Raw genomic sequence first — 27502 nt, forward strand, 5'->3', positions numbered from 1 at the left:
AACAAACCAAATCAAGTTATACAATTGCTGTGTTTTATGTTCTGGACTTCTCTGAGATTGTTTTTGTGGCACATGTATTAATATTCAAATCAACCTCTTTAATATGTAAGAGCTTACCCATAACATTTTGAAATCATACAGCATGTTACCTGTGTAGAATAATTATTATTTCTGTAAATAGTATTCAGAGTGAAGGAAGGCATTTCATAATGTGCTTTAGACCCTAGTGTATCTGGGGACCAAGTGCATTATAAAGTTCTATTGGAGACGAGAAAATTTGAATTCATGCTGAAAATGTTTTACTGAAATGGGATCCTAATTTCTTCATGCAGTGCAATCAGTTTCACTTCTGGTTAACCCTTATGTGGCATATGCCTGGGAAATTCCTGTGTGAACTTTGTAGAACCGTGGAACTAGAGGGTGGCTGGAATAACAGCACTATGATTTTTAGGCAACTGTGAAAACCCCTTTAGAGGAAAGGGGAGTTCCCAAGTGGTTCGTACTCTGTAGTTTAATTTCCAGACCTGCCAAGCTTCTCCATTTTCATTTGCTGAAATTTTTTAGTAAGCTTATATCCACAGATACAAATGTCTTGATTTCTGGAGCGAAGAATGTTTTACGTTTTTCTTCTTATATAACGAATGGTAGACACTGTGCACACTGTGTTCAGGGCAAGATGCATGTTAATCATGATGAACAACAGCTTTTTGCTACCAAGTACAGTGGGGACAAAACCGAACCAATATTACGCGGTCTCCTTCTGAGCAGCAGTAAAATAATACCAAAATGATTCTTTTTAATTTACAAAATGGCTTAAAGCAGCTCTCAAAAAAAACCCCTCATACCTTATCTGAAATATTAGCTTACTGTTCTGGAACCTTGTTTTTACCTTTATTATAAAAGATTTAGAGGGGACAAGAAAGATCAATGCTGAGTTATGTTGGGTAGAGTTCTTCCAACCCAGCCTGCCAAGTTGTCTGCAAGCTTCCTCATCACATTTTATGGTGAGGAAGAGGAGGAAGAAGAGGGAGAATAAAGTTGAAAGGTAGAAGGCCAACAGCAGCCTGCTCCTGATGGAGGGGGGAATGGGGGAATGAAGTTTGAGGGTCTCATCCCTCACCTTTCTGACATGGAAGATACAGGTGTGGTGACAAGAAATGAAGATGGGAAAGAAACATCCCTTCCTAATACTCATGCACAGAAACCTGCACATTTGCCTTTTTCAGGGATGGGGGCAATGTGGGAATGAGCCCTGAAAACATACAAGGTGATACATGGTTTTTAAACACACAGCTCTGCCCTTGGTTCACTTAATGCTAACTTTTCCCCAGTCTGTTTCCTTTAAAACATCTATTTAGTTGAAGAGCTGTAGTGGAGGAGATGATTCATAGCTCAGATGGCTAGCTGTCAGAGATGATAAAGGGGAGGAGGGAAAAGGAAGGCAGAGAAGAGAAATGACTTGCCCATTGACCAGACATTGCAGTCAGTGCCTGTCTCCCAGGTAGGATCTGCTCATTCAAGCACCATTTGACATATGTTCAGAAAATCCTAAAAACTTTGCATTTCCAGTTTCCTCCCTCTCTGATCCCTTACCAGCAAGAAAAACAGTATTTAAAAGAACAGCACTGCATTACTACTTTAAAAAGAACAACCAAAAAACCTCACTGTAGCATGATGCAAGTTCTTTATCTTTCAGGGTACTGAGGCTATTCCAAATACTGAAGTACAAATATCATATAAGAGATCAGAGGAATCGGAGATTATTTTTTTTTTTTTAGGTTGCTTGTTGTATATGCTTGGTAGCATTCATTTATATTCAATTGCACAGTATCCCAATTTACCTGCTGTGTATATGCATATTTTGCTTTGCGATGAAGAGAGTGAAATATTTTCAAAAGGAGGAAATGTCATTGTGAAACCACAGTGATTGACAGTGGTATACTGGAAGGTGTTGGGCCTGAAAAGAGCTCATCAGTAATTTTTCTACCAAATGGTATTAAACTTTACATTAAAAACCTCCCCTTCAAGCACATGACTTCTGACAACCTGGACTTCATGAGGGACAGAGCTTTTTCTGGTTGATGCTTCCCACTATGTTTCTGTGGGTTTATCAACCTGGGTTCATCAATGATGATTTGAACTTGAATCATACAAAATTAGTCTCGCTGAGTTAGAGAGACTCTTTGCTTGCACAATTAATATATAATTAGGTGTTTTTCAGAACCAGCTGCTGTGCCTAACCTTTCTTCTTGTTCTTCATTGAAATGTACTATTTGATGTCAGGGTTTTACAACCGCTTTTTTCCTGGAAAGTTGCTTTAAACAAGGAGGGCAAAACTGCATGTTATTTACTGCCCTCTCTCTCACCATGTAGGGAGTAATTAAGTTGCAGTAAACCTAGCAACTGGCTGTTGCCTGTATGCATTAAAGCTGATTTTAAAGCATGTGCAAGCTAATGTACTTTTCTGCTTTCTCCTTCAGAGGTGGACTTGACTGAACTCAGTTACTCTTTTCCAGAATACTTGGGTTTTTCCATTTGGGTTTCCCCCCACTTCCATCACTTTCCTCAATTAGAAATTTGAAAAATAACTTCCATACTCTTCCTCCATGCATAAATCCCTACTGGCAATATTGGTACTGTGGTCAAAATTAATTTTTAATGAAAAGATTTGATTAGGACTTTAAGAGCTGGATATAGGGATGATCTTCTAAATCTTCCTGTCATGTAAGGGGAGGAATGGAGATGGGTCGGTGTCTGCATTTGCATTGGGATCTTTTTGTGGACTTTTTAGGGGTGCAGTCTGGTAAAGAAATGAATGTTGGACACTGACTGCCTGTTACCTTCTTCTCCCAATCTTTTGTCTGATTAGTCTCACAGATGTTAAGAGCAGGGCCACACAGGCTCTGTACAGATGAACCAGGATGCTGGCTACTTTATGCTGTCTTCTCTTTTTTTTTTGTCCCAGAAGTAGCCATTTTATAAGATGATGTTATTTCTTGTGTTCAGGTGGAAATTTGCATGCTTTAATTAGTGCCCATTATGCATAACTTATTCTCAACTTTCGGGTCTTTTTTTTACAGCACAAATTATTTTAGGTAAGCCAGTGCTGGTTTTAGGTTATCTGGATACTTTGTTCTGTGGATTTACAGCTTCACTGTTCCTGCTGCAGCGGAAGCAGCTTCCAGGAGAGGCACAAGATGACTATTTGGGGACAATAATTATTTTAGCTTATCTCATTCAAATCCACTCTTGTGTGTTAACACAAGTTGTACTAAAACCAGATTTCTCTAAACTCGGGGATGAACTTTCTCACCATTGGATGTAAACACTGTTCCTACAGAAGGGCACGGTTTGTAATTAAACTTGACTGTACAGTCTCTTCGGCCAGGTTTACTTTTGTCTATGAGATCATTAAATATAGATTAAATGAGCAGACGTGAATCTTTACATTAGCCCAAAATAAATAAATAAATAAATAAAGCTGTGTTCTCTTTTCAAGACGCAAATCAGGTACAGTGGGCAAAATGTACAGGAGCACTGTCAAAAGACAGGTTCATGTTTCATGTGCAATGCAGCACATGGGAGAAACCATGGGCTGCTTTACATTAATGCCTTCTCTAAGGTTTAGATTTAGTCAGCAAATTTATCTTTTAAGAGTGTCTTTCAAGTTGTCTCTTCTTCTGCCAGTGTATGCTATAAATGTCATTTTAATTGTGTGTGGTTTTTTTTTTTCTTCAGAGAAGTCATTGTACTTCACTGCATATTAAAAGGAAACCAGTAAGAGGTGTTTTTTTTTTTTTTTAAGGGGCACTTTCAAATCGTTTTGGGTTTCAGACTTAAATCTGGACCCTTGGGGATTGTTAATTGATTTAGTGCAGTGTTTCTCAAACTGTGAGGAGAAATGTAGTTCAAAAGGGATTGTGAAATGCTTAATTAGAGAAAAGAAAGTAGCACATCGCTTCTGCCATGTGTGTGCACTAAGAATAGCTCTAGTTTCTGCAAGTGCTGTCACTAGTAATAGCAGTATACCGATACAATCTTAGCATCACAAGTCTAAATGTATGTGATATTAGTGAGCACCAGCATCGTTCAAGTGGTGAAGAAGAAAGGGATATTGATGTCTCACTGTACCAGAGGCTGTACCATGAAGCATCATTCCCTGCGCTTAGTTCCGTTTCCAGACTCTGACTCCCTCAAAATCAAGGGGTTTAGTGCTGAGGGGATGAAGGAAGAGTGAGGCTCTTACCTCCTTCCCACAAACCTGCAAATTTATATGAATTCTTATCCAGAAAGTGTAATAGTATTGCAGTAGCTGGAGCTACTGATGCTTTTTGGTATGAATATTGTGAGGATTTTGAGTGTTATTGCACATGGTGAGTTTAAAGTAGTTAAGGGAAATGTCAGTGCCTTTAACAGCTGACAGGATCTCAGTTTCTTGAAGACAGAGGACTAGAAAGCAGCTCAGGCAGGGAATTAATCTTACACTGACTTACAAAAGTGTTCCCTGCCTGGAGTTGCTCCCAGCATCTCCTTTCTGTCAGGTTGGAAAAGGGAGTTAGTGCTTGAGGGCGGCCACTGGAGCTGTAACTTGGCCATTCTGAAGGGAGGACCTTGGTTGCTGCTGATCGGAAACTTACCCAAAGATAGATGAGCCAAAAGGTGGCTGCTTTTCCAAAAAGATTGAGAAACACTCAACAAGCTTAAGCCAGTTTTCTAAAGTTGGTCTTTCAGGTGTTAAACAGATGGTAACAATAATTTAATGAGTTTTACTGCTCCTTGTTGTGCCTGTCAGTTTTTCAGCTTCACAAAACTGAAGGTGAAATTTTTCGTAAAGCAGGTACTAACCAGCATATAAACACTGTGAAAATATTTAACATTTTTATACTCCTTTCAGTTTTGTTACCATCGGGGATTATTAATAGAACTGATAAGGAAATCGCATTCACTAATTTAATGTGCCATTTTCTTTGTTGCACTAATGAAAGGTCTTAATATTTTTTTTTAACAGTGCTTTGTTAACAAAATGAACCAATCATTGTTAATTACAACAGGTGTTGAAAAATATGATATCTTTTCTTACAGGACCGTGGGGTTGGAGTAGTCATCATTAGAGCTCCAGTTCTTTGCTGTGGTGGCAGCCAGCTGTCCTGGATAAAAGGGCAACATTATCATCCTGTTATGTTTTATTAGTCTGGCTTGTCCAAAGCCACATTCCCACTGGTCGGTTGGAGTCTTTCAAGGCTGCATACTGATGTCCCGTGATACATTGCGGGGACCTCGTCACTGGAAAAGACATAAAAAATTGTCTTATGCTGTTGTATACAGAGAGAGAAGCAAAGCTTACTAGACTGAAGAGGGAACAGCTGTGAAGAAGAGTTAGAAATTGTAAAAGAAATGGGGGGGGAGATACAGAAATATTTAGTGAGTTACAGTCTAGTGGATGCTGTTTATACTTTCTACTTGGTGCTGTCTTCTATGTTAGGAGACATTAGTTAAATGTAGGAGGCAGTTACTTTTTTTTTTTTAATAGAAGTGGAAATAGAGCCAGGAGATACTTGAGGCCCTGGAGAAATAGTGTCCCAGCATACCTGATCTCCAACATAAAGGATATTCAGTAAATAATATTTTAGGAAAAAGATGAAACAATTTATTAATTCTCTCCTTGTTTGGGTTTTGGAGGTGTGTGTGTGGATTTTCTTCTGACTGTGATTTTGTTAGCCCCATAGTGCTAACCAGAACCTCCCTGTTGGAGCCTGAATTTTGCTGCCTGCAACTAAAGGCGTTTTCAAGATGAGGGCTGTACATGATTGTAAGGTTGGTGCATCCGCAAAATTTTTTAAGAAACAGGAGGGGTCTCATGTCTTAAAAGTTAATTCTGCCATATCTAAAAGAAATGTGTAATGATGAGATTCCTGGAGTTACGCACCAATGAATAAATTACAAGGTGCTTCATTCACATTCTGGCCAGCTGGAGTATCCAGGCGTGCTTTATGATTTGATCATATTCTCCTTACAGCATCCCAAGGTTGTAGTACAAAAGAAAGTAATACTAAAAATCCTACGGTGTAGGTGTTTTGTGCCTCCGCATGGAGACTTTTCTACCCTGGTAGGCCAGCAGTGTCTCAGTCACGAGCTGTGGGTTTGAGGTTTCTTCATTCAGTTTTCAAAAGTAGGCTCACCTAATAAAGTGGTTGTGTGAAGAGCCACATCTTAAAGCCCTGCTTTGTGTTTTAATCTGTATTTTGACTGTATTTTAAATACATGGTGTCAGTATGTTACCAGCAAACACGCTGCAATCCACAGCTGTAGGTCCCTCGGTGTTTTATAACTCTTCAGTACTCTGACTGGGAGTTTTTGGCATCCTGGTGTGCGAAGAAGTACTTGAGGAAACAGGGAATGTCATGGCTTGTTAGGACACTAGATGTGGAGTAAGAAGTTTCTGTAAAATTCTGTTTGTTGTTGGTTTGTGGTTTGTTTTGTTTTTTTTTTTTTAATAATGTTGTGTTTTACTGCTTCCTTGTTGTACAGTCACTTTAACATCCTAAACATACAATCTGTGGAGCAATGCTTAGAGCTGGTGAAATGCAGATTTAGGAGTGAGGATATCCTTGGAGGAGAGAAGGGAGTAATTGAGGAAGCTGCAGCTGAGGGTGAAGGTGAAGAGGACGTGAACGCCTGGGTTTCCCCAAGTCTTGTGTGCTCTGCAGAACCTCTATTGCTATATTTATACCAAAGTGTTTCTACTGACACGTTAAAACTACGGCATTCAGGGCTGTGAACTGAGCCAATAAAAGCTGTCTCCCGTCAGCAGGCTGCACTTGTGGAGGGTTTCACCTGTCAGCTCTGGGGTACTAATGTTTCCTGCCTTGGGTTGTGTTGCTGCACCGATGGAACCGTGTGGTGTTGACCTGGCCTTGGCTGGGTTTTATGCTCTCGGCTACTGCAGTGTCGGGGTGTCCCTATTCTTCAGGTGTTCACTCCTTCTGGTGCTTCTCTGAGTTAGGGAAATCCTCTTCTCTGTCTTTTACAGATGCCCAATACCTATTTAACAAGTCTGGTCTCCCTGATACTCCGTTGTAGTCAATGGAGAGACTTGATTCCCAAAGTGGTTCAGAGCAGGTTGAGGGGGCTGAAGACCACACCTCCCCAGTACAATCCCATACGATAAGAGACCTTGCCTCTTACATCATGAGAAACCAGCGGCTAAGTAGTGAGTCAAGGACCCAGGTGTCCTGGCATCTGGTGTTTGCTGCCGGATAGTCCTGCTTCTGTTTCTGTAGCCCCTGGTGTATGACAGTAACAGATGAGGCCTCCACTGATTGTGAGAAGAGGTGTTTTTCTGTTTTTTAATAGCCATAAAAAGGACGTTTGCACTAAAAGATTTGTTAGTAGAATGGTAGCATTAATTATAGACAGAATGGTGTATTTACTGGCTTGAGATTCTGTTTTTTGACAGATGCACTGATCCGCAACAGAACTTTTTTTTTTTTTTAATGCTGAGTGTTTTCCACTAACAGATGTGCTGCATCTGCTGTTTTTCTGTGACAGGCTTAATGACAGCAAGGGTTAAGGGTTTTCTTTGTTACTTCTGTGATTAAAAGGTGTCAGCCAGGGAAAGTGATATCCCAATCATTGTCCAAAAAAAAAAACCCAAACCCCACCACCAAACAAAAAACCAACCAAAACCCACCCAACCTGGCAAAAGGAATGAATCTCTGCCAGTCATTTGAAAAGGAAAGATACTCAACCTCGGCTTAAAAGAAAGAAACCTATTTACAATTGCCTGGTACAGCACAATCAAAGTATATCTGAACTGCACATATAACACAGGTTTCTACCCAGATTCAGGCTTCTGTCCCTTTTACAGTTCACACATATATACACACTTGCTATTTGATATGGAAATGCTTTAAACTTAGTGTACTTGTGACTTGGACTGGACCTAGGGCTTGGTCAGCACTGCTGTATTGAATGTTTTTTAGCTTTCTTTTGCTCATCCCACGATTTCCCTGGAACAAAACAGTGGCCTGGACTCACGCAGACTACACTCTTGCATGGCTGCGCTCAATCCTTCCTGGTGACTGGTTACCTCTATGGGGACCCCAAGGTATAGGCGTGAAAGGATGAAACTGGTGAGGAAATTGGAGTGAGAAATCTCAGTCTGTGTTCTGCAAGTTACTTTAGAAGCGCTGCAAAATACTGCAGAAGTAGCAAGGGCAGGTACTCAAGAAGACTAATTTAGGGATCTGTGTGCATCTTAGCACACAAAACCTGGAGACGTGACCTGAGACATGCAGGTGAGCACAGAAGTGGTGACTAGGTATTACTGCGTGGTGGGTGTCGTTAGGGCTACACTGAGCCAGCATCTCAGGCGTCTGCGATAACTAGTCAGTGTAGAGAAAGCTTTACTGGGTGTGTAAATTCACGTCAGCTCTAGTGCTGCCTGTGCTTGGTGTCAACGGCAGGATATGCCCCATGTGTGCAGATCAATAAGTCGCAAGGCCACAATGCCCCATTATCGTTTCCCACTGGATTTCAGATATCAATTTAATACCTACCCTCAGAAAATACTCTTATACTAGCCGATGTGCTCAGCACAGATGGCTGTGATATGTTAGCTGAAGGGGTTATCTCCTATAGGGAGCATAAGGTTTACTTTGATCTGTGTTGTTTCATGCATTAAAGCTACAGCTTGATCTTCTTAGAGCTTTAAATGAGCACCTCAGCATGTGTAAAAGCACACTTCAATTTTACTAGTGTGGGGCAGAACATAAAGGCAAAAAAACCTAAAATGTACTAGCACAAAATACTCGATGAAGGAAAAACTTTGAAATATTTTTGGACTGTGTGATTGTAAGGAATTCTTTGAAGTACCGTGACAAATAAGGTGAATTTGACTTTTCAGAACTGTAAATGTAGCAAAGATATTATGTAAATTTCCATTATGAAGATTAAAATAACAAAAACATCAAGTCCATTCTCTTTTGACATCAGGCAAATATTTACAGCCAAGCGAAAAAACAAAGCGTCTTTGAATGGCTTGCCGAGTGGATTTACTCTGCAGAAAACCATCTTTGTGGCTCATGAAAAATATATAATAGCTCGCTTTTGTCTTCTAGTACTGCTGGGTTCCTATATGTAGAGTAAGCAGTCGTGTCCTGTCACTGTTGCTGAAGCATAGGTACGTCTCTTACAGCCTTCGGTAGCAGGACTGCGAAGGGATCCTGGACGTGGCTGTGAGTTGGCTGAGAAGGGACCGTGGGAGCTGGTCGCTCACCCGCCTGTCACTCCCGCAGCAAATAAGGGTTTTGTTGGGTTGGAGGACCTGGCCGGGCGCAGGCAGGGTGGCTGGAGCGCTGCCGCTGCCCGCTCGGCGTGATGCCTGCCAGAGCCTTCCCGCAGCCCAGGCTGCAGAGAGGGAGTCGTGGTGGCCCTCCCCGGCTGTCAGCAACATCCCCCTTGCAGCTGTGAACAGGGTGCTGGTGACAATTTATCTCCTTGCTAGGGAAGGGAAATAATTTTGTCTGGAGACTTCTGTAGGGGGAGCGCAGCCCAAGGGATGGTTAGGGGCAGCAGCTTGTTAGGATTGCAGTAGTATTTATTTTACCTGTATTAGTTTGTAAGGCTCACTCTAGTGCTATCAAATTACTCATTCCAAACGTTTTATCCCAGAAGAGTTTCACTTTTTTTCATCCTGTTGCTGATAACCGAGTTGTATTTAGTCACTTCAGTAGTGTAGCATTAGTACCACAAGAGGACAAAGCAGTACTGTGAAAGGCTGGTTGTATTAATAAATTTTATTATTGAAGATCTATTTTGTTTTTCTTTAACTGTCCCTTACATGTTCTAGTGGATTCATTGCTTGGGTTTGTTTTTGTTTTGTTTTGGGTTTTTTTGGTTTAAGTTTTTTGTTTCAAATAATGTCATATCATAGTGCAAAGGTGGTATAGAATAGGAAAAGGGGGAGTGAGATGAGTAGGATTGAGAAACGACGTGAAAGCTGATGGTGTAGAGGACTTAGAAATACCAAAATAATGATTTGGAAAGTAACTGTATACAACCTTCCCAGTGTTTATATTATTACCAGGCTGGGTTGTTAAAGTGTTGTTTTGTCATAGTTTCCAATGGGAAGTCATAGTTCCTGTGGGAGATAATGGAGAGGAGAGGCTGGTTACTGTTTTTGTTCTCCATTGTATTCAACCTGTGAGCTGATACCAATTAACTTTGTTAAAGGAATTAATACCCCAGATAAAATTTTTGTCAAAATAGGGAAATACAGGAGCAGGACCCGTAGTAGCATCCTGAGAGAAGGGGAGGCAGAGATGTGCGCTCCGCTTGCCAGCAGCTCACTGGCAGGCTGGTGCACATGTGCTGGATGGCAAACTGGAGTTAGCCCGATCTAGATAAACGTGTGCTCCTCCCTCTTCCCTCTATCCCTCCTGAAAAACGGGATTTTATTTTTTGGGGAAGGATAGAGGGAAGAGAGCAGTTGGCAGCAGTGATTGCTTTCACAGGATTGGAGAAGCTACAAAACCCCTGGGGGAGGAGGACAGCAGGTCAAAGCAGCCGCACGTAAATGGCACAGTAATCCTGACTGAGGAACTGATCAGGCTAAAAAATTGTGGGGAAGAAAACACTTTTTCCTTCTTGCGTGATCTGCCTGATCTGCTTCACAGCCTGGCTATAGCTACGCAAACAGCTGAACCAGCACAATGGGGAGAAGCTGCTGTGGAGAAAGGGACATGTTGGCTGCTGCAGCAGGGAGCAGTTTCACACTTCACAGAATGGTCAGGGTTGGAAGGGACCTCTGGAGACCATCTAGTCCAACCCCCCTGCCAGAGCAGGGTCACCTACAGCAGGTTGAACAGGACGGCGTCCAGGCGGGTTTTGAATGTCTCCAGAGTGGGAGACTCCACCGCCTCTGGGCAGCCTGTGCCAGTGCTCTGCCACCCTCAAAGTAAAGAAGTTCCGCCTCAGGTTTGGATTGAACTTCCTATGCTTAAGTTTGTGCCTGTTACCTCTTGTTGTATCACTGGGCACCACTGAAAAAAGACTGTTCCCATCCCCCTGGCACCCTCCCTTTAAGGTATTGATAAGATCCCCCCTTAGTCTTCTTTTCTCTAGACTAAAAAGTCCCAAGTCCCTCAGTCTTTCCTTGTATGAAAGATGTTCCAGTCCCTTGATCATCTTTGTAGCCCTTTGCTGGACCCTCTCCAGCAGTTCTTGCCTTTTCTCCCACGTGACAGTATTTGCTAGTCATTTAGACACGTAGCAAGTCAGATGAGGCGATCCAGATGAAAACTGTTTATTTCCTTTTTACTGGGCCAATTTTTAGTTTGGTTGCGTACCCTGATGTGGCTTCTCTGGGTGTTCATGTGAAAATAGTACTGGCAGTGAAAGAGGAAGGATGGAAACCAAGGTCTGAGAGGGTATGGCAAGGGGGACAGGATCCTTTCAGCAGATGCTTTCATTCATGTTTGATTTAAATGAACTAGTGTTACACTTTTCTCTGTTTATAAACTGGCTTAGTTGACTTGGCTGTTGAAATAACAAATACTTCCCTGAATCTGACCTGATGAGGGATTCCCGTTACTGGCTTTCTGACTATGCAGTGATGCAGCTTAGAAAACAAATCCAAGAGAAAAATAATTCTCCTTCCCCATCATGTACCCTGCTACTGAGTTAGTTTCTAGCCTAATCTGTTCCCTAGAAATACTAAAAGGAGACTACTTCTTTTGGCAACAGTGTTGGTTTATGGGTTGTTGTACAGTGGGTTTTTTGGTTTTTGTTTGTTCTGTTTGCTTTTTAAGAATTCAGTGAACAGTGATACTGGAAATAAACAGAGAGGAGGCTCCTACGCTGTTTAGGTGATTTGGGGAATTTTCATGAAGCAACAGATCTGTGTGGTGTTGCGTGGCCACCCACACTCAATAGTCACCCAAAAGTGCAATTTGGTCTCTTTCTTTTTGCCATGCAACTTCATGTTTTGGGTTATAAAAATGCATTTTTTTTTAGCCAGCAATCTACTAAAAACACTTACGTGCACACTCTGTGTCTGTAACAGTGTTCAGAGCGTTGCAACATCACCGGACTAGACTGTTCCTTCTATTTTGGGACCCAAAGCAACAGAGCTGTTTTCAGTCAGTCCAAATGCTCGTGCTTGCAGATGTAAAGAATAAAGCAGAACTGATACATCTGGGATCTTAACACCTTCCAGCTGGTGTTTTATCAGAGGGGAACCTGCACACGTGTACTTAGGAGAGAGGATTACTGTCATCATATGAGTGTATCTGAAAGGGACAAAAGAAGTTTTAAAAAGACCGAATGCCGTCTTCCTTCAGATGTCATTCCTGGAAAATGCTCGTGTTGATATCTAAATCTTCTGTGTCTGTTGGGTAATGAGATGCAGTGTACACAAAAGACCCTTTGATTTCTTAATTGAGAAGCTGAGTTGATGCCGTATGGGCTAACGTTGACAAAAAGCACTGATAATGTGTATGTGTAGAATTGCTGTCTTTAGAGATTATCAGACCGAAACAGCAGAAAATTTTTGGGTCCTATCAAGCTTGATGTTAAGCAAAAAATGAAATACTGTAACTTGTTCAGTTCTTTGCAGTCAGTGGTTTTGGAATCATATTTTAAGAGCTGTTCCAATTTGCTGATAATTTTTTTTTTTCTCTCTTTTTTCCTTAACCAGAAAAAGCCACTGTCCTCAATAATAAAAGAAGTCTGTGATGGGTAAGTTCCACCATACAGTACATAGTAGCTACTATACTTTGTGAGTTATTAAACCAACCAGGAGATAATTTTTTCTGAAGAAAATCTAGATATCCTGTTTGACTAGTCGTTAGTTTCTTAAATCTTGTAATTTTTTTATCTTCAGATTTTGAATTTGCAATATATTTTGAATCAATTACTTGCAAGGTGAGGTTCCTAACAAAGCAGCTCCACCATGTAGGTGACTCTCATCTAGACTGTTTGTTGCCTTTCTGCACAGAGATGCATTCTACCCACTGACTTCATTCTTGCTGTCCCTGCAGTTCATGGGTTAAGGAACTAAAGCACTGGCTGTAGCTTTGATTTTTTTGAGCAGTGGCTCTAATGGCTACTGTAAGCTCGTCCAGTTGATGTGACTGCTCACCTGAAATGGAAACGTTAATCACAAGTCCTGCAATATGAGCTAATAATTGGCGAAGAGAAAAATCTTGCTTTGGTTTTAATATGTTAACATTTGGGGACAAAAATCCTGTTTTAAATAATTGCTGCCACACAGGAGAAACTAGTTTATATTAATAAAATTGCTGCCGAGTTATAAAGGTAGTATTTTATGTGTAATGTAATATATCAACTTCAAACTGTATGTGTTGGGTATTGTATAATCTAGCATAAAATCCTAGTACTTTTTGGTCTGTTATGGTGATCTGGTGCTCTTGATTACTGCAAGCAAAAATTATGCTTGCTATTTTTTATAGATCAGAAATGAATCTTGGATAATTATCAGCTTTTTTTTTTTGAGCACTGCAGTGTCACTGTAGTGACAAAGTAGTTTCTCTTCTTTCTCCCACACCCTTCTTTTTTATCTTTGCCTTGGGAGGAAGGTATTTGTTACGTACTTTCTTTCTTGACTGTGGTCAAGTTTAGGTCTTTGTTTCAGATATGTAAAGGGAAAAATCTCATTTATAGGATGTGCTTGTACTGAAGTTTTCCCTTTGTAAGAATGCTTTTATCTTAAACTCCGGAACTCATTGTTGAAAGCTATTGAAAAGTATGGAAAGTACCTGGGAATGACAAGCACTTGTTTGATCATAATCAAATTATGTGAAGGGTACTTTTTGAGTTTTTCAGATTTCATTTTGTGACTAATTTATTTTCATACTTCTCAGGTGGTCACTTGCAAATCATGATCAATTTGCACTGCAGCATGCTGATAGTTCTAATTTCTACATCACGGAGAAGGTAGGTAAATCATTCAACACAATTCTTGCATAGGCTCTCAAAATGTTTGCCACAATAATTTATTTTAAATTAAAATATAGAGTATTTTCCATAATGTGATACCGATGAGAGGGTAGGTACTAGAAGACCTGTTTTAATGATTTTGCACTGATTTCTTCTGTTTGGAAAGGCAAATAAAAGTTTGAATGTGCCAAGGCCTTCGCATCTGTTGAGTTTGAGACTTCAGCGCTGAGCCCTTCAGCTTTGGCATTTGTGCATGTTTAGTATTCTGCTGACAAGTGGTGTACAGGAAATTGGAATATGTAAAAGATGAAGGGCTCTTTGAAGTCTGAGGAGACCTTCAGTGCATGTCACTTCCCTCTCTGGCTGATCAGGTAGAAATAAGTTTCAGTGACTGTGTAATATTTGCTGCTCCTTCCTGTCTGCTGTCTTGCCCTTTTCCAGTTCTGTATGTTACATTTGCTTATTTTTTTGGTCCCTAGATAGAGTGGCAATAGGTGATTCATGAAGTGATGCAGTGATTTCAGCACAGAGTAATGAAATGGCTGTAACTGTAATAAAGATGGAATGTGTAGTCTAAATAAATGGGACATGTTCATCTGAACGAGACAGGGTAGTACATTGATTCCAAATATTACTGATAGAATTGCTGAAATTACTGAAATTATGAAAAAAAAAAAAATTGTTTGGAAGAGTGTACACATTAGTGCTGCAGAGGTACAATTTCTAAACAATGGCAAAAGAGCACAGTTGAAGACCTGCTGAAGTCCGCATGCCGATTCGTTAACCTCTGTGGATTTTGAGCTAAATAGGCTCCAGCTTAGCTGTATAGACATAGATGACTCTTGCTTACATTCTTATCAGTTTAGTTTGGTTTACTCTTAAGCGGAAGAGCCTTTTGGTTTTGTTTTGCATTTTACAGTTGTTTAGGATCTGCTACATACAGCTGAGACGTGAACTAACTCTTCTCTTGCTGTAAGTCTTACCCCCACCCAAGAAATAAAGGCAACTTAGGCAGAGTTAAACATTTGAGACTAAATTTAGCAAGACAGCTAGAGCAGTTGCTCATAAGATAGTGCTGCTTGTTTTTTTTTTTTTTTTTTTTTTAGCAGACCAGTTTCCGTTTTTCATTTAACTGTTTGTCACCCCAGACAACCTTCTCAATGTGTCACAGTTTGTTTTGGGATCTTCCCTTTTTTGCTTGTGTGTTGTTTTGTGTTTTTTCTACTTTCTTTTCAAGTTTCAATTGACAGACACTTCAAAGGCCACCACAAGGAAAACTGTTGAAGTAATTATTGGCTGCTGTGTTTTGCCTCCACCCAAATTAAATAGTGAGACTGTTTTGCTAATTGCCCTGAATTCTGACACAACATTTTCCAATAAGCCAGACACAATGGCACTTGCCTATTAGCATTTAAACTCTGATTGTACAGTGAATATTTCCACGAAGCCAAGATTGAGCAAATACTCCGGCTTTTTGAAGGAAGTTTTACTGATACAATCAGAGAAATATTCCAGGCTTTGCCTCCACCTTTGATGGGTAGGGTCCTGCATCTTTGGAGAAGAGAAATGTTTTCTGTTCCACATAAAAGAAAGCCTGATGGCTTTTGGCTGCCTTTAACTTGCAATAAGGGTGGAAAATGATGGTCTTCTAGAACATTTTGGATTGTACTGAGGAGAGGACTTTGAGTTTGTTTATTCCCTACTGAAAATATGCAGAGTGTCTGACTCTGAGTCACATAAAATAGAGAGAAGAGCTCTAAATGCCACCAGTATTACTCAGATGTCTGTGACTTTTATTAGATATTGTTCACTGTTTATCACTGCTTATTGGATAGTGGCGATAAAGAGAGGCTTATATAGGCCATCACCCCTTCTACATGCTTTCGCTCATTTGTGTGCAGTAGGATGTTGTTGCTTTCTGAATTAAAACATGAAAAAAACCCAGGCATGAGGGCAAACACACGCTTCAATGAAGCTACAACACTAATTGGTAAAGTCCACATTGCTGCCTGTTACTAGAACATGAGCAGAGCTCTTTTGCGACAGTAACAGTTTCTAGTAAGTATTTTTCACTGCTCTCGAAGATGAGTTGTGTGTCTGTACATATGCAGAAAACATTACGCATAGGTCATGTTTCTGCAGAGACTGGGTGACTGCTGATTTACGGCCTTCCAGGTAGAGATGCCTTTTTAAAATATTACCATGGTTAAAGTTACCATAAAGAAAAGCAGTTAATGAATTCTTGTACAAAGTAACAAGAAACTTTGAAGTGAAAATGTTACAAATGTGGGACTGTCAACACATGGCTTACAATTATATTTTTGTTTTTGGGTGACAAACAGCGCATCTGTGTTTTGGTTGTCATATGCAGAACTCTTTATCTTTTGTAGCTGACCTATATTTCCTGACTATACCATACACAAATAAAAACAACACCCAAGCAGTTCTGTCTCTTACTTTTTTTTTTTTTTTTCTTGATGTATTATTTGGAAAAATGCCTCTACAGGAGTAGCAGTAACTCCTTCAGATAGTATAAGGGCAGTCTTTTAACAAATCTTGAGTCAGCCAAGGTTCCTACTAGAGATGGGGCAAGCTTGTCACAGCAGATGCAGCTTGGACTATTGCCTCTGGGGTTCTGGTTTGGCTTTATCTGTGCCCCTGAAAGTGCAGTGGAAATTATTAATTACGTATTTTAGTAGATTTTTTTAAAATTGGAGAAGTAAAATAGTACATTACGTGAACAAGAAAACCAAGCAGGCGTAGTGCTTAAGCTCAAGCCTAGCTTGTATTTTGATCACAATGTATTTGGTTTTTAATTACATTAATAGGTGTGGGGTTTTTAAAAGACTTTACTTATTATGGAGGGCCATTTCTTTGGTAGGTCAAACGTCTAAAGGCCTGACTTCTGAATCAGGATCTCATTGTGCTAGGTACTATACAACAGAGAATAAAAAAGTCACCTTTACTTCAGTCTGTCGAGCTTGCACCTGAATAGATGCTTGTGTACGTCACGTGTAATAACTCAGGAACACTGTAGCCTGGACGAGCTCAGGTTTAGAACAGAAAATGCTATATGAAGAATAGAAAATGGCTGTATAATTTTGTGTGCTATGTGTGTTCTGGGCTGAAAACCACAGGTTGGATATCTGTCCACTGTGTTCCTCTGAGGCAGTACGAGGAATCTGGGGACAGACATCCGAGTGGCTCATATGGCACATTGGTGGGTATGCCTGGTCCCTCGTCACTGCTCACTCTTGGCCTTGCAGACACAGTCTGGCTCTTCTAGATCCATTTGTGCATTTGTGCTGCTCACTGTGGGCTCTGGGTGTGGGAAGGATCATTACTAGCTCAAACTCGCTCTCTAAAAACAAAAAGATGGTGAAGGAGCTGGATGATCGCAGCTGTTCAGATTGCAGTGCAGCCTCAAAAAAGGTTGTTTTGTCACATGTGAAGGTGTAATGAACCACAACGTTTATCAACAAGGGCCTTGCAGGAGTGTGGGGCTGGGGAAGAACAGTGTTCAAGCTGGCTTCACTGCTGGAGGCAGAATGTGGTGGGTCTTAAACGTGCACCAGAGCAACTACCAGGAGTAAAAAGCTAGCTCGCTCTTGCTAAGGGGCTGTGTGTGCCAGCTCTGAGCTCTGTTCAGCACACAGCGAGGATACTGGTGCCATTTTTTTTTTGTTATCTTTTAAAGGGAAGCACATTTCATTCATCTGTTTATTGACTGCAGTCCATTTTTATTCAGTCACAATTTCATTTGTGTTCGGTTTCTTACATCTGATGCCTGTGAAGACTCCCTGTGTTTTTCTCCTTCATTCCCAACTCCCACGTTTCCCTTTCATTCTTACGTGTTATTGCATGAAGTGGGGGAGAGCAGATGCTGAGTTCCCTCCATTAATTTGGAGAGACTTTTGTGCTGTTTTGCAAAGGGAGCAGCCCCCACCTTGCTTTTGTTGTTGTTACTCAGCTCTGTGCTGCATTTGCAGATGGGACATCTTTCTACTGCCCGCCTTCCCCGAGCTGGGAACCTGGGTAGAGTGCCTGGTGTTTGTTCTTTCTCAAAGGTGCTTTTGCTTGTGACCTATTTTTTGCTGAATACAACCTGTAATTGTATATTCATGTGAAATTCCACTATGTCATTACAGACTCCCTGCGTGGGAGTGTATGCAAATGACAGGACAAGAAATGAGCCACTTGTAGGGTTGGGGGGTTTTGGAGGGTGGTGGGTTTTTTTGGTTGTTTTTTTTTTTTTCTTCACATTTTTAGTATTCATCTGTTTTCACTGATTAATTGAACTTCAGTGAGTTGGAAGTAAACATTCTCAATAATTGAAGTTTCTGATTCACTGAAGGACCTGGTACTTCGTAAACAGTTGAGAACGAGAAGTAGCATGAAGGCTGGCAACTGGAGAAGTGTATTAAGTAATCTGTTCATCTCACTTGCCATTTTGCATTACTCTTGATAATACATTTGTTAGTAATGCTACATAAATTCCAATCCAGATTTGACCTGGGCCAAACTATGCCCGACTTTCCCTTTTGTCCGCCACCCATAGGACATGGAGTATTTCCCTCATATTCACAAATTTGTTACCATTTTGGGGTATCTGCACAGCCCTGCAGAAATTCCTGACAATAAGGGCAGCACATGGAGTCAGAGTGGCTGTGCTCCTGCCTGCTTGATGGATGCTGGTAACGCTGCCCTGTGGACTCCAGTAAAACTAGTGGACGTTAGTATAATTCTCCGGTGAACAGGAGTAAAACTTGAGTATCTGTACACTAAATCCCTTTCAATCCTGCTTTGTTCAAGCTGATTTCAAGAACGGTGGTCATCCTTCTCTTAGCAAATTAGTCCGAGTTTTTAGGACTCATTTTGTGGGACTTAGGTTTATGTGAAATTTTCTAAAGAAAATAATTCTGTTCTGTCAACCTGTTATACACTCTGGTCTGAGCATGAACAGCTTAATTGTTCTGCTTGCCCCTTTTTTAAATATTTGGTATGACAATATCTTCTATTTAGTTCCTTAGTTCCACATCAAGGCTGATGAGATAGATCAAGTGGTTTTTTAAAAAGCTTTATAGATATCTGTTTTCTTGAGTTGCATTTGTAATTTTACCTCGCAAGTAATCTCTCAAGAGAAAGGGCTCTGAACAGCTCTGTCTTTCTGTTACAGCACTTGAAGATAGGTATGGTATGCTACGGACACCATGTGACTGTTTGGGTTCAGCTGATAGCAAACAGTCCTGTTTAAGATCTAGCTGTCAGAAAAATGCTATTGAAATTGTCTTCATACTTAAAGAGCAACCTGTTTAGATGGATGGGTAGTTTTACAAGGTGCGGTGAACAGACATCACAGCGCACTGCTGAAAAAGGACAGTTCTGATTGCTTCTCCCCTTCCCTGTGAGATCCTGTCACTTCATTTCTGCTGGATACAGCATTTTTTTTTTTGACAATTTTTGGAGGTGGTGGCAAGGGGGGAATCATATTGTGCCACTTTAATTCATTAAATTTGCTTAATAAAATGTCTACCTGATCTGATGTAAGAGTCGGGCAAGACCCTTGAATCATGTCCAGGGATGGGCTGCAGAGAAGGAAGAAGTTAAAGGAAGGGTAGGAAGAGGAATGAAACTTTGCTTTTTTTAACAGCTGTGAGCTGTTATGTCCCTCAGTTGCTTGTGGAACTGGCTTAGGCTGACGTGGAATGAACATGTGGCAAATTCTGACTGTAGTCACAAACGGAGAAGGCATGTTCTCCCTACAGTCTCTCTGTGTCTGAGAGGAAGTGCTCAGGCAAGGGAGTAGGCACAGGATGTACGTGTTTGAGAACCACAAGCACCTGCAGGCTTCCCCTTAAACAAGTCTCAGTGTGGTTCCAAGTGCAGTGCTTGCAAAACTAGCTGGCCCTCTTTCCTGCTTACACTATGGTGCTTATTCGTATCTTTTCCCTTACAAACTGGGCAAAACCCAAAATGATAAAATTTTCAGCTGGTTTAATTCCCTTGTTGACTCATCAAGTCATTATTCAACTGTTTATGCCACATAAAAACGGTAGTAGGAATGAGCAAGAGAATAAAAAGCAAGACTTGGCTTTATGGTAGCAAGCTGTGCTTTGATTTGGCAAAAGTGACTGTGAACCATCGTCTTGGCTTGGGTCTTCAGCTATTTTTCTTAATAGCGGCGTCTGCTTAAGGAGCTACTGCTCCTGCACTGACCCCTCAGTGGTGCTCTGGGTGAATGTATTGGGTGAACTGCATGGAAGAACTAACTTCCATTTGACAATCCTTATTTGAGGGGGTTTTTTTTTGGTGTTCATACCAGTTCCCTGTTCTGATTTCCCCACATGATCTCACCAACAGTAGCATGAGCCCAGCTAAGTCTGTCACTTCCTGATGTTTATTTTGCAGGGTGCAGCTCTTATGTTCCAACTTATCAGAGGACGATGGGGCTGCTTGTTATCTGCCCACCCCTTCCGTGCTACTGGTACAACTGTCTGTGTGTCTGTGTGGTTGCTTGAATTGGGGAACTGATCCAGGTTAAAAATAACTTGTGTGTAACTTCTTTTAATGTGTCAGAAGGATGTCTGCGTGGAGTGTAATACCACTGCTGCTCTGCAGAGCAAGTGATACCTGATAGTGTTGTCCTTGTAGATCACTCCACCTGAAGATGAGTAAATCGTGCAAAGTACGGACTTTTTCTTGGGCTGTGATTTCAGTGGCATTCAAGCTGCTATAACTGTGGGTTGCTGGAAAAAAAGGCAGTTCAGCTTTCTTTTTCTCCTCCCTTCCTTCATTCCCTTCACTTCTAGTAACATCCTTGTGACTGTACTGCTGGAAGTTAAATTGGTTCAAGTCATGGATCTGACAGAAGAAAACTCTGGATCCCCCCCTCCTTTTTGTGAACGAAGGGGAGAGGAAGAGGTTACTTATTTTAGGGTTAGATGGTTGACTGTGCTGCTGCATGCTGGTAGATTGGATGTAAGGAAAGTGTTGGGAGCCCACATGCTGGAAAGATACGTGCAGAATTATGCCTGCAGTGGGCTGGATTAGGTACACCCTGAAACTGCACCACTGGTATAACTTGGTTTATATACTAGCTTTTGATATCCTTGAATAGGGGTAGATAAGGCATGCAAAAAACTTCCTCTTTTTAGAAGCTTCAGCTGAACTACCAACACTTAATTATTTGAGGAAAATGCTATCATCAACTTATATCATGAAAAACTAGAAGATATTCTTCCTGTTTCCAGCAGCTTACCAGAAAAGGAATTTTATCACAAGATTAGTTGCCTCAGTATTTATTCTAGAACAGTACAGTCCTGTCATACCAAGTAGTACAATGTTGGTAATGACCTCTGTCTTTTAACTCTCATCTTACTAAAGCTTTTGGTGACTAAAAATGAACTTAAGAAATTTCCTATGTTGTATCTAACCTCATGGTCTACGTCCAGCTGTAACAGTAGCAAATGCCATTCAGGGTTGTGATCTGATGATGGCTTTCAATCCCTTCCTGCTTCTTCAGCATTCGCATTTGTCGTACTACAGGTGTTGGAGGCTACATCTATAGTTCATCTGTTTAGTATCCATATAAGGGCCGTGAAGTTCTTTCATCTCTTCTTGAACCTGCTGATACTGCCTGCTTTCACAACCTCTTTTGACAGCAAGCTCAAGAAGTTCACTGCCTGCTGAATGAAGAGGTGCATTCTTCATCTGCTTTAAACTGGTCCCTTACTGCTTTCATCAGGTTACCTCCTAGTTCTCATTTGACAACGACAGTTCTGCATTCAGCTCGTCCACTACTTTCCTCCTCTGGCCTTTGTCCCTCCAAACTGAGGAGACCTTGCCTTGTGAGGCAGCTGCTTGATCCCATTGAGCCTTTCACTTGCCCTTTCTCTGCATTTTCCCTGACACTACTGTGTCCTCCTTAAGATGTGAAGATCAGAACTGCACACAGTGCCCTGCATACGGGTGCATGGAGTTCTTGTGTCGTGGCAAAATGATGCCCTCTGTCTAGTTCACAGTGCCACTTCTGATGACGCCCAATGTTTACTGGCTGCTGTAGCACATTGAGTGCTTTAAGGGAGATCTGCCAACGAGGACTTTGCTTCTCTTTCCTGAGTTGTTGACTTCGAAAGGAACTCTATTATTTATCATTTTGTCCCTGTTTACTACTTGCCCAAACTCATCCTTGTGAAAATGTTACAGAGTCACTAACTTAAAGTATGTTTTGTAGGTCTAATTTTTTGTTGCTGAGTCAATTTGGAGGAAGGTGTAATAAAATAATAGTAGTATGGAAACAGTATTACTTAATGATATAAACACGTGAAAAATTTTAGGTTTCTTGGTTGTTATTCTTCATCCCAGTTAGAGAAATCTGAAGGAAGCTGTTTGGTCAAGGTTAAAGAATAGAGCTAAGCAAGCTATAACCATGGGAACCAATGCTTCTAGGTCTTCCTCAAATATATTAAGAAAACATTCCATTCCAATCAGTTACGGCAAGCTGAATCTTGAGGCATTTTGCTGGGTATAAGAGATTATTGAAATGATAAGACAAATAGATGGCAAAATAAACTTCAGTTTTGGTTGATAAATTTTCCAAAGCATGTCTCCAGCAAAACTCTGAATAAATGGCTTGACTGTTTTAGTAGGATTTTTTGAAAGCGAATTTGCATACCTTCATCCCTCTCTATGGTTTGGTGGACTCTGTTAATATTTGAGGCCTGCTTTTTAGATGCAAGTCTCCTGCTTGTGTTTTGGGCAAAGTAGCCTATGGCACAGGAATGGCACAGCTTTGAGAAGGTACAGAACCTGGTGGCAGATAATGTAGGTTCACGTTGCTTCAGCTGGTGGAGTTGGAAGTCAGAGGGCCCTAAGACATGAACACAAGATGAACTGTCATGGTATCCTCTACTTCCTGCTGTGTTTTGTTGTTTTTTAACTGTTTTCGTGATAGTACTTGTCTGTCTGTCTGAAAACTCAGCTTGGAAAGTGTCGTGCAGCAGTATGATGCTTGGAAATACTACCTGCTGGATTAGAACAAAATAATCTAGTGCCTGTAGACTCTTGCTAGACATAGTATTGCAAATGGGGCCAATTTGTATTCATAATATAATTGCTGTCTTAGTCCTGGGTAACATTTATAACAAACCTATGTTCTTGTTATGGAGGTTTTTTAGGGGCATTTTGGATAGTGCTCTTTCACCAGTTCCCTCTCTGCCCAGGAATAAGCTTCCCTAATACAGATCAACAGCATGAGCGGTATCTACAAACCTGATGTACACTTGAGAAACAGATCTGAAATGTCTTGGGAAGAGGTTTTTGGTGGTGGTGGGCCCTGTCCTGAATAGCAGTGGTGCTTAGGAGTATGATTGCCAAAGCTGGGCTGCTGTATTGGAATGACGTTGTTATACTGGGAAAGAAATCCACAGGAAGCTGTCCCTAATATAAAGCAGATTAACTGTGTGTAAATGTTGCAATTGAAATTAACTGGCATGCCAAATACTGCATCACATAGTTAATGTGGTAAATCCTCTTGGCTTAATTGCACGCTTACATGCTGTTTCTTGGTAGGTGCTTAAGTCATTATTTAGAATGGATAAACAAAATTGGATTTTTGCTTGGGGAACAGCTAACCCTTTTCAAGTTTTGGCTAGCCTGCTGTGTTAGAGACTTGATGCTTTGAATACTTTCGGAGAGAAGGCATGGGCAGTTTTCCTTAAGCCTTTGTCTAAATCAGGAGGTGAAGATGAGATCTCTGTCTCTTGTGATAGCAGTGATTGAATTTACAGTATAGGGCAGATTTATGCACTTTGCTCTGAGCCAGGCATGATGAGAGAAAGGTCTTTGTGCTTCGTGTGCTGTGGGCTCTGACAGGCAGCTTTGACTCTGAAAGCTTTGGTGTTTCAGACTTGCCTTGATAAATAAACAGAAAGACCTTGAACAAAACTTCCAGCGGTGCTTTTATGTACTCTGTGCATTCTTTTTCCTCTGCTATTTTATATATAACCTGCTGACATAGGTCACTCTGGAGAATTGTACTTTTCTTGATTATCCATATGTGGTATCTGAACTTCAACCAGGTTATCATCTTCCCTTTTTCCATTAGTGTGTTTTTAACAAGCTATTTCTTACTTGGTAGATTGGTTGTAGATTCAATCGATGCAATGTATAAGTGTCCTTATGTAATTAAAGGTTTATATTTTTTTTTTAACCTGCGTGCATGACACTGTGGAGAGTATATCAAGTTAAGCTAAGCTTTTTATGAGTTGCGGTTTCAGCTTGTGACAAAACTACTGTAATTGAATAAAACGTGGAGCATGGTTTCAGCCTGAAGCAGCTGTGAAATAATCTAACTTGGGCTGTGGCTGACGGCTTGCCGCTCCCAAAAAGGGAAGGTATAATTCCTCCCCATGCTTGCCCTGTTCTCTTTCCCCCCGACCCCTTCTCTGCTCCCAAAGATGTGGTTCCATCATCTTTCCTGGGTTAGCACTGGTGCTCAACCTGTGCAGAGCTTGTATCTGTTTATTAACCTGACAGAAAACTCTCCTCTCTTTCCTGCCCGGGCTGCTTTCAGCCAGGTGAGTGAGATTGTGCAATTGTGCCAACAGGCCTGTCCAGTGTCAGAGGCGGTGCGAGGCAGAAGAGGGAGCACACAGGCAGGAGGGTGATGAAGGAGGCATCCCGCCTTGCAGTAGTGCTCCGCTGTTCTGCAGACCTCTTGGACCTTCTGAGACCCTAGTGTAGCCTTCCCACACAAAGCCTGGTATCTCATGTCTGCAGTGGACGAAGTGTTTGCAGAGATGCTTATTGTGGCCCAGATGAAGTGACTTAACTTGTTAAACCACGAACTGATTTGTACATCTCATTTGGTAGTTTGTGTTAATTAGAGCAGGAAACATGAGAAACTTTGAGCTTAAAGTTATGCTGCTGGAAAAAAATAAGCCTGCGTGGGTGCTCTTAGTTATGTTTAAGAACAGTCTATTTTGATAAGGATATCGGTGAACTTTCACTTGTGAGTGTGATTGGGACAGTTTAAGTTGTTTAAGTGTTGTCTGATTCCGTAACTGCTTTTGATATTGCCGCATGCTGGGATTTGCTACCTTAGCACTCAAGCTGATGGAACCCTGTGTAGATGCGTGTATCCATGTACTCTGGTCTAACGCAGCTGAGGTCCAGTGCCTTAGCCTGAGCTGTTGGTGGAGGCAGATTTGGCCTATGCTGTCTGTCCTGAAGCAATTACTTTTACTCAGTTCCACAAACCCAGGAGGTGGTAACAGTTTAAGCTACCACAACTGTTTGCAAAGTGAGTTTGTTTCAACACCGATTTAGATTAAACCACACAAATGCACTATTGCCGCTTCATACAGATTCTTTAGACGTGATGAGACGTAGCTGGGTCTGGTGCTGTTTTACTACGAGAGGAGAAACTGTGGGACTTCGTGAGTGCTGTGGGAAGCCACACTGTACTCAGCTGCTCACCCTTTTTTGCCCTTCTCTTAAGTATAGCCCGGCTGGGCTCCCTGGGGCTGCTCTGGCAGGAGGAGACTGCGAAGGGCTGAGATGAGTTATATGCATATGTAAGCAAAGATGCTGTAAAAAATCTTCTCCCTGGTACCCCCTGTGTTGTCTGGCACTTAAATTATTTCAGTTAGAGTGAAGAAACGTTTGTGGGTGGAGGATGATCTTGCATATAACTAGAACTAATCCCACAGAGGACTTGGGTACCAAGAAAGAGACAGTGTACTAGAGTTTTATTTTGGGACTACTTGACCTGGTTTCAGGCAAGATTTATCCTGTTTTTAGCGTTTTGGTTTTGAGATGTATCAGAATGGGAGCAAGAAGGGTGAAATGAATTTGGGAAAAACTGCCTGAGAAGAAACACACCTTCATTTTTTTTGGCTAAACACCAGTCTGCAGAAAGCCTGCAATGTGGACTTTAGACCAAAATTATCTCTTATCTCTCAAACTGTTAGGGATTCCTCTGATTCCTTTGATGAATTAGGGTAACGGCCTACGAACGAGCCATTGAACCGTGAACGAAGCTGTGACTGTGCGTTGCGCTGTGTACAGTCAGTACCTGTTCGTATGTGCGTTGTTCTGGGTACTGTATTCTCTTTCACCTGTGGTGAACAGGAGGTAGCTTGTTGAAATAGAGACAGGCTCCCCTACGCTTACCACAGGGGAAGACCACGCACATGGGCATTGACCACAAAGTTGTGAGGATACTGTAAGCGTTACAGCATAGCTTACGCCGTGGCAGCTTTTCCGCCTACCCATAGCTTTAGTTTAACTGAACACATTATGTGAGCTTGACCGAAAGAAAATGTTTAATGCCGCCTCTTTCTGCCAACCGGGTAAGGAGAATGACATGGCATGTTTGAACTTCACTTACCACTAGCAGCGATGCTTTTTTTTTTTACTTTGAGGGAGAATGCAAAGTCGTGGTGGCAGAGCTCAGCGGGTTGGTTCCAGTGGTTTAAGTCAGCATGTTCCTGTTATAGAAAAGGGAGAGCCAGTGGGATAAATTTTAAATCCTGCAGATGTTTAATGACAGGTTTCAGCAAACTTACAAACTCCTCAACTATGTAGCACAATACCAGAGCCAGACACCATGGACAGTATATTTCAAAGAAATATTTAGAAGTTGCCAGTGGAAGCTAAACATTGAAAAACAGAAAGTCATTCTTGAAAGAGTTCAGATTTGTTAAATATGTGAACAGCCACCTATTTTTTTGAAGCTGATGTTAGTATACTTTGGTGGGGAAAATACTGTATAGATGTAAGCTCACATATAAAAGAAGGAAGCTTTTGCATGCACACAGGGGAAAATATTGTTGCTGGTTTAGCATGGCATTCTGCTCAATGCATGTTTCATCTTTTTATGTGAGTCTTAAATAAAACCTTTTGGATTTTTCTCTTTCAGAATCGTAATGAAATAAAAAATGGAGCGATCCTTCGATTAACAACATCTCCAGTGAGTTATTGTTCTGTGTTTCTCTCCCTTCGAAGTGAAGATTTGATTAGTAAATTATTGTGAACTGATGTATGTATTTTTAAGCTTTTAGTCACACTGTATCCCACAATCCCGCCGCAAAGGAGGATGATGGTGTGGTCACAAGATGACTGTATATGCTGTTCTCGTTTTTTGAGTTTTGGGGGTAGGGGTGGTATCTCTGAGTGACATTTGGTGATAGGGTTGACACAACTGGGTGTTTTTTGTCTCTCGCTTCTCTCCCACTGGGAGCAGCTTTCATGTCCGAGACACCTCTGCATCCCTGCTGGCATTGCAGCCTCACTCAAGTGCTCCTTTTCTGCCCCAGAGCTCAGAGCCAAGAGAAAAGGCTGGGAGGTGAATCATGGAGAGCTCTGCTGGGCAGCTCAGGTCAGAGCTTTCCTGCTCTCTGGGCTTCTGTTGAGTGAGCAGCAACTGTAATGTTGAGATTTTACTGTTTTCGTTTTATTTTTTTCAACATCACCTCCTTGCCAGCTCCTCAAAAAGCACGGCAGAGTTGCTGATTGCCTTGTAATGGCTTTTTTTCCTGCT

The 27502-nt window shown here is 41.3% G+C and overlaps 1 protein-coding gene across 4 annotated transcripts in view; it reads left to right on the plus strand.

Moving 5' to 3' along the window:
- ELMO1 (engulfment and cell motility 1) overlaps nt 1-27502 on the plus strand; it is a 261737-nt gene that overhangs the window by 730 nt on the left and 233505 nt on the right. For all 4 annotated transcript variants that reach the window (XM_009880069.1, XM_009880067.1, XM_009880068.1 and 1 more), the window contains exons 2-4: nt 12698-12738; nt 13884-13956; nt 26882-26932. In XM_009880069.1, the coding sequence (XP_009878371.1) occupies nt 12698-12738; nt 13884-13956; nt 26882-26932 (165 nt within the window). The remainder of the gene's footprint in view (nt 1-12697; nt 12739-13883; nt 13957-26881; nt 26933-27502) is intronic.

This window comes from Charadrius vociferus, unplaced genomic scaffold (assembly GCF_000708025.1).
Source record: "Charadrius vociferus isolate BGI_N301 unplaced genomic scaffold, ASM70802v2 scaffold760, whole genome shotgun sequence".
In the NCBI taxonomy this organism is placed as follows: domain Eukaryota; kingdom Metazoa; phylum Chordata; class Aves; order Charadriiformes; family Charadriidae; genus Charadrius; species Charadrius vociferus.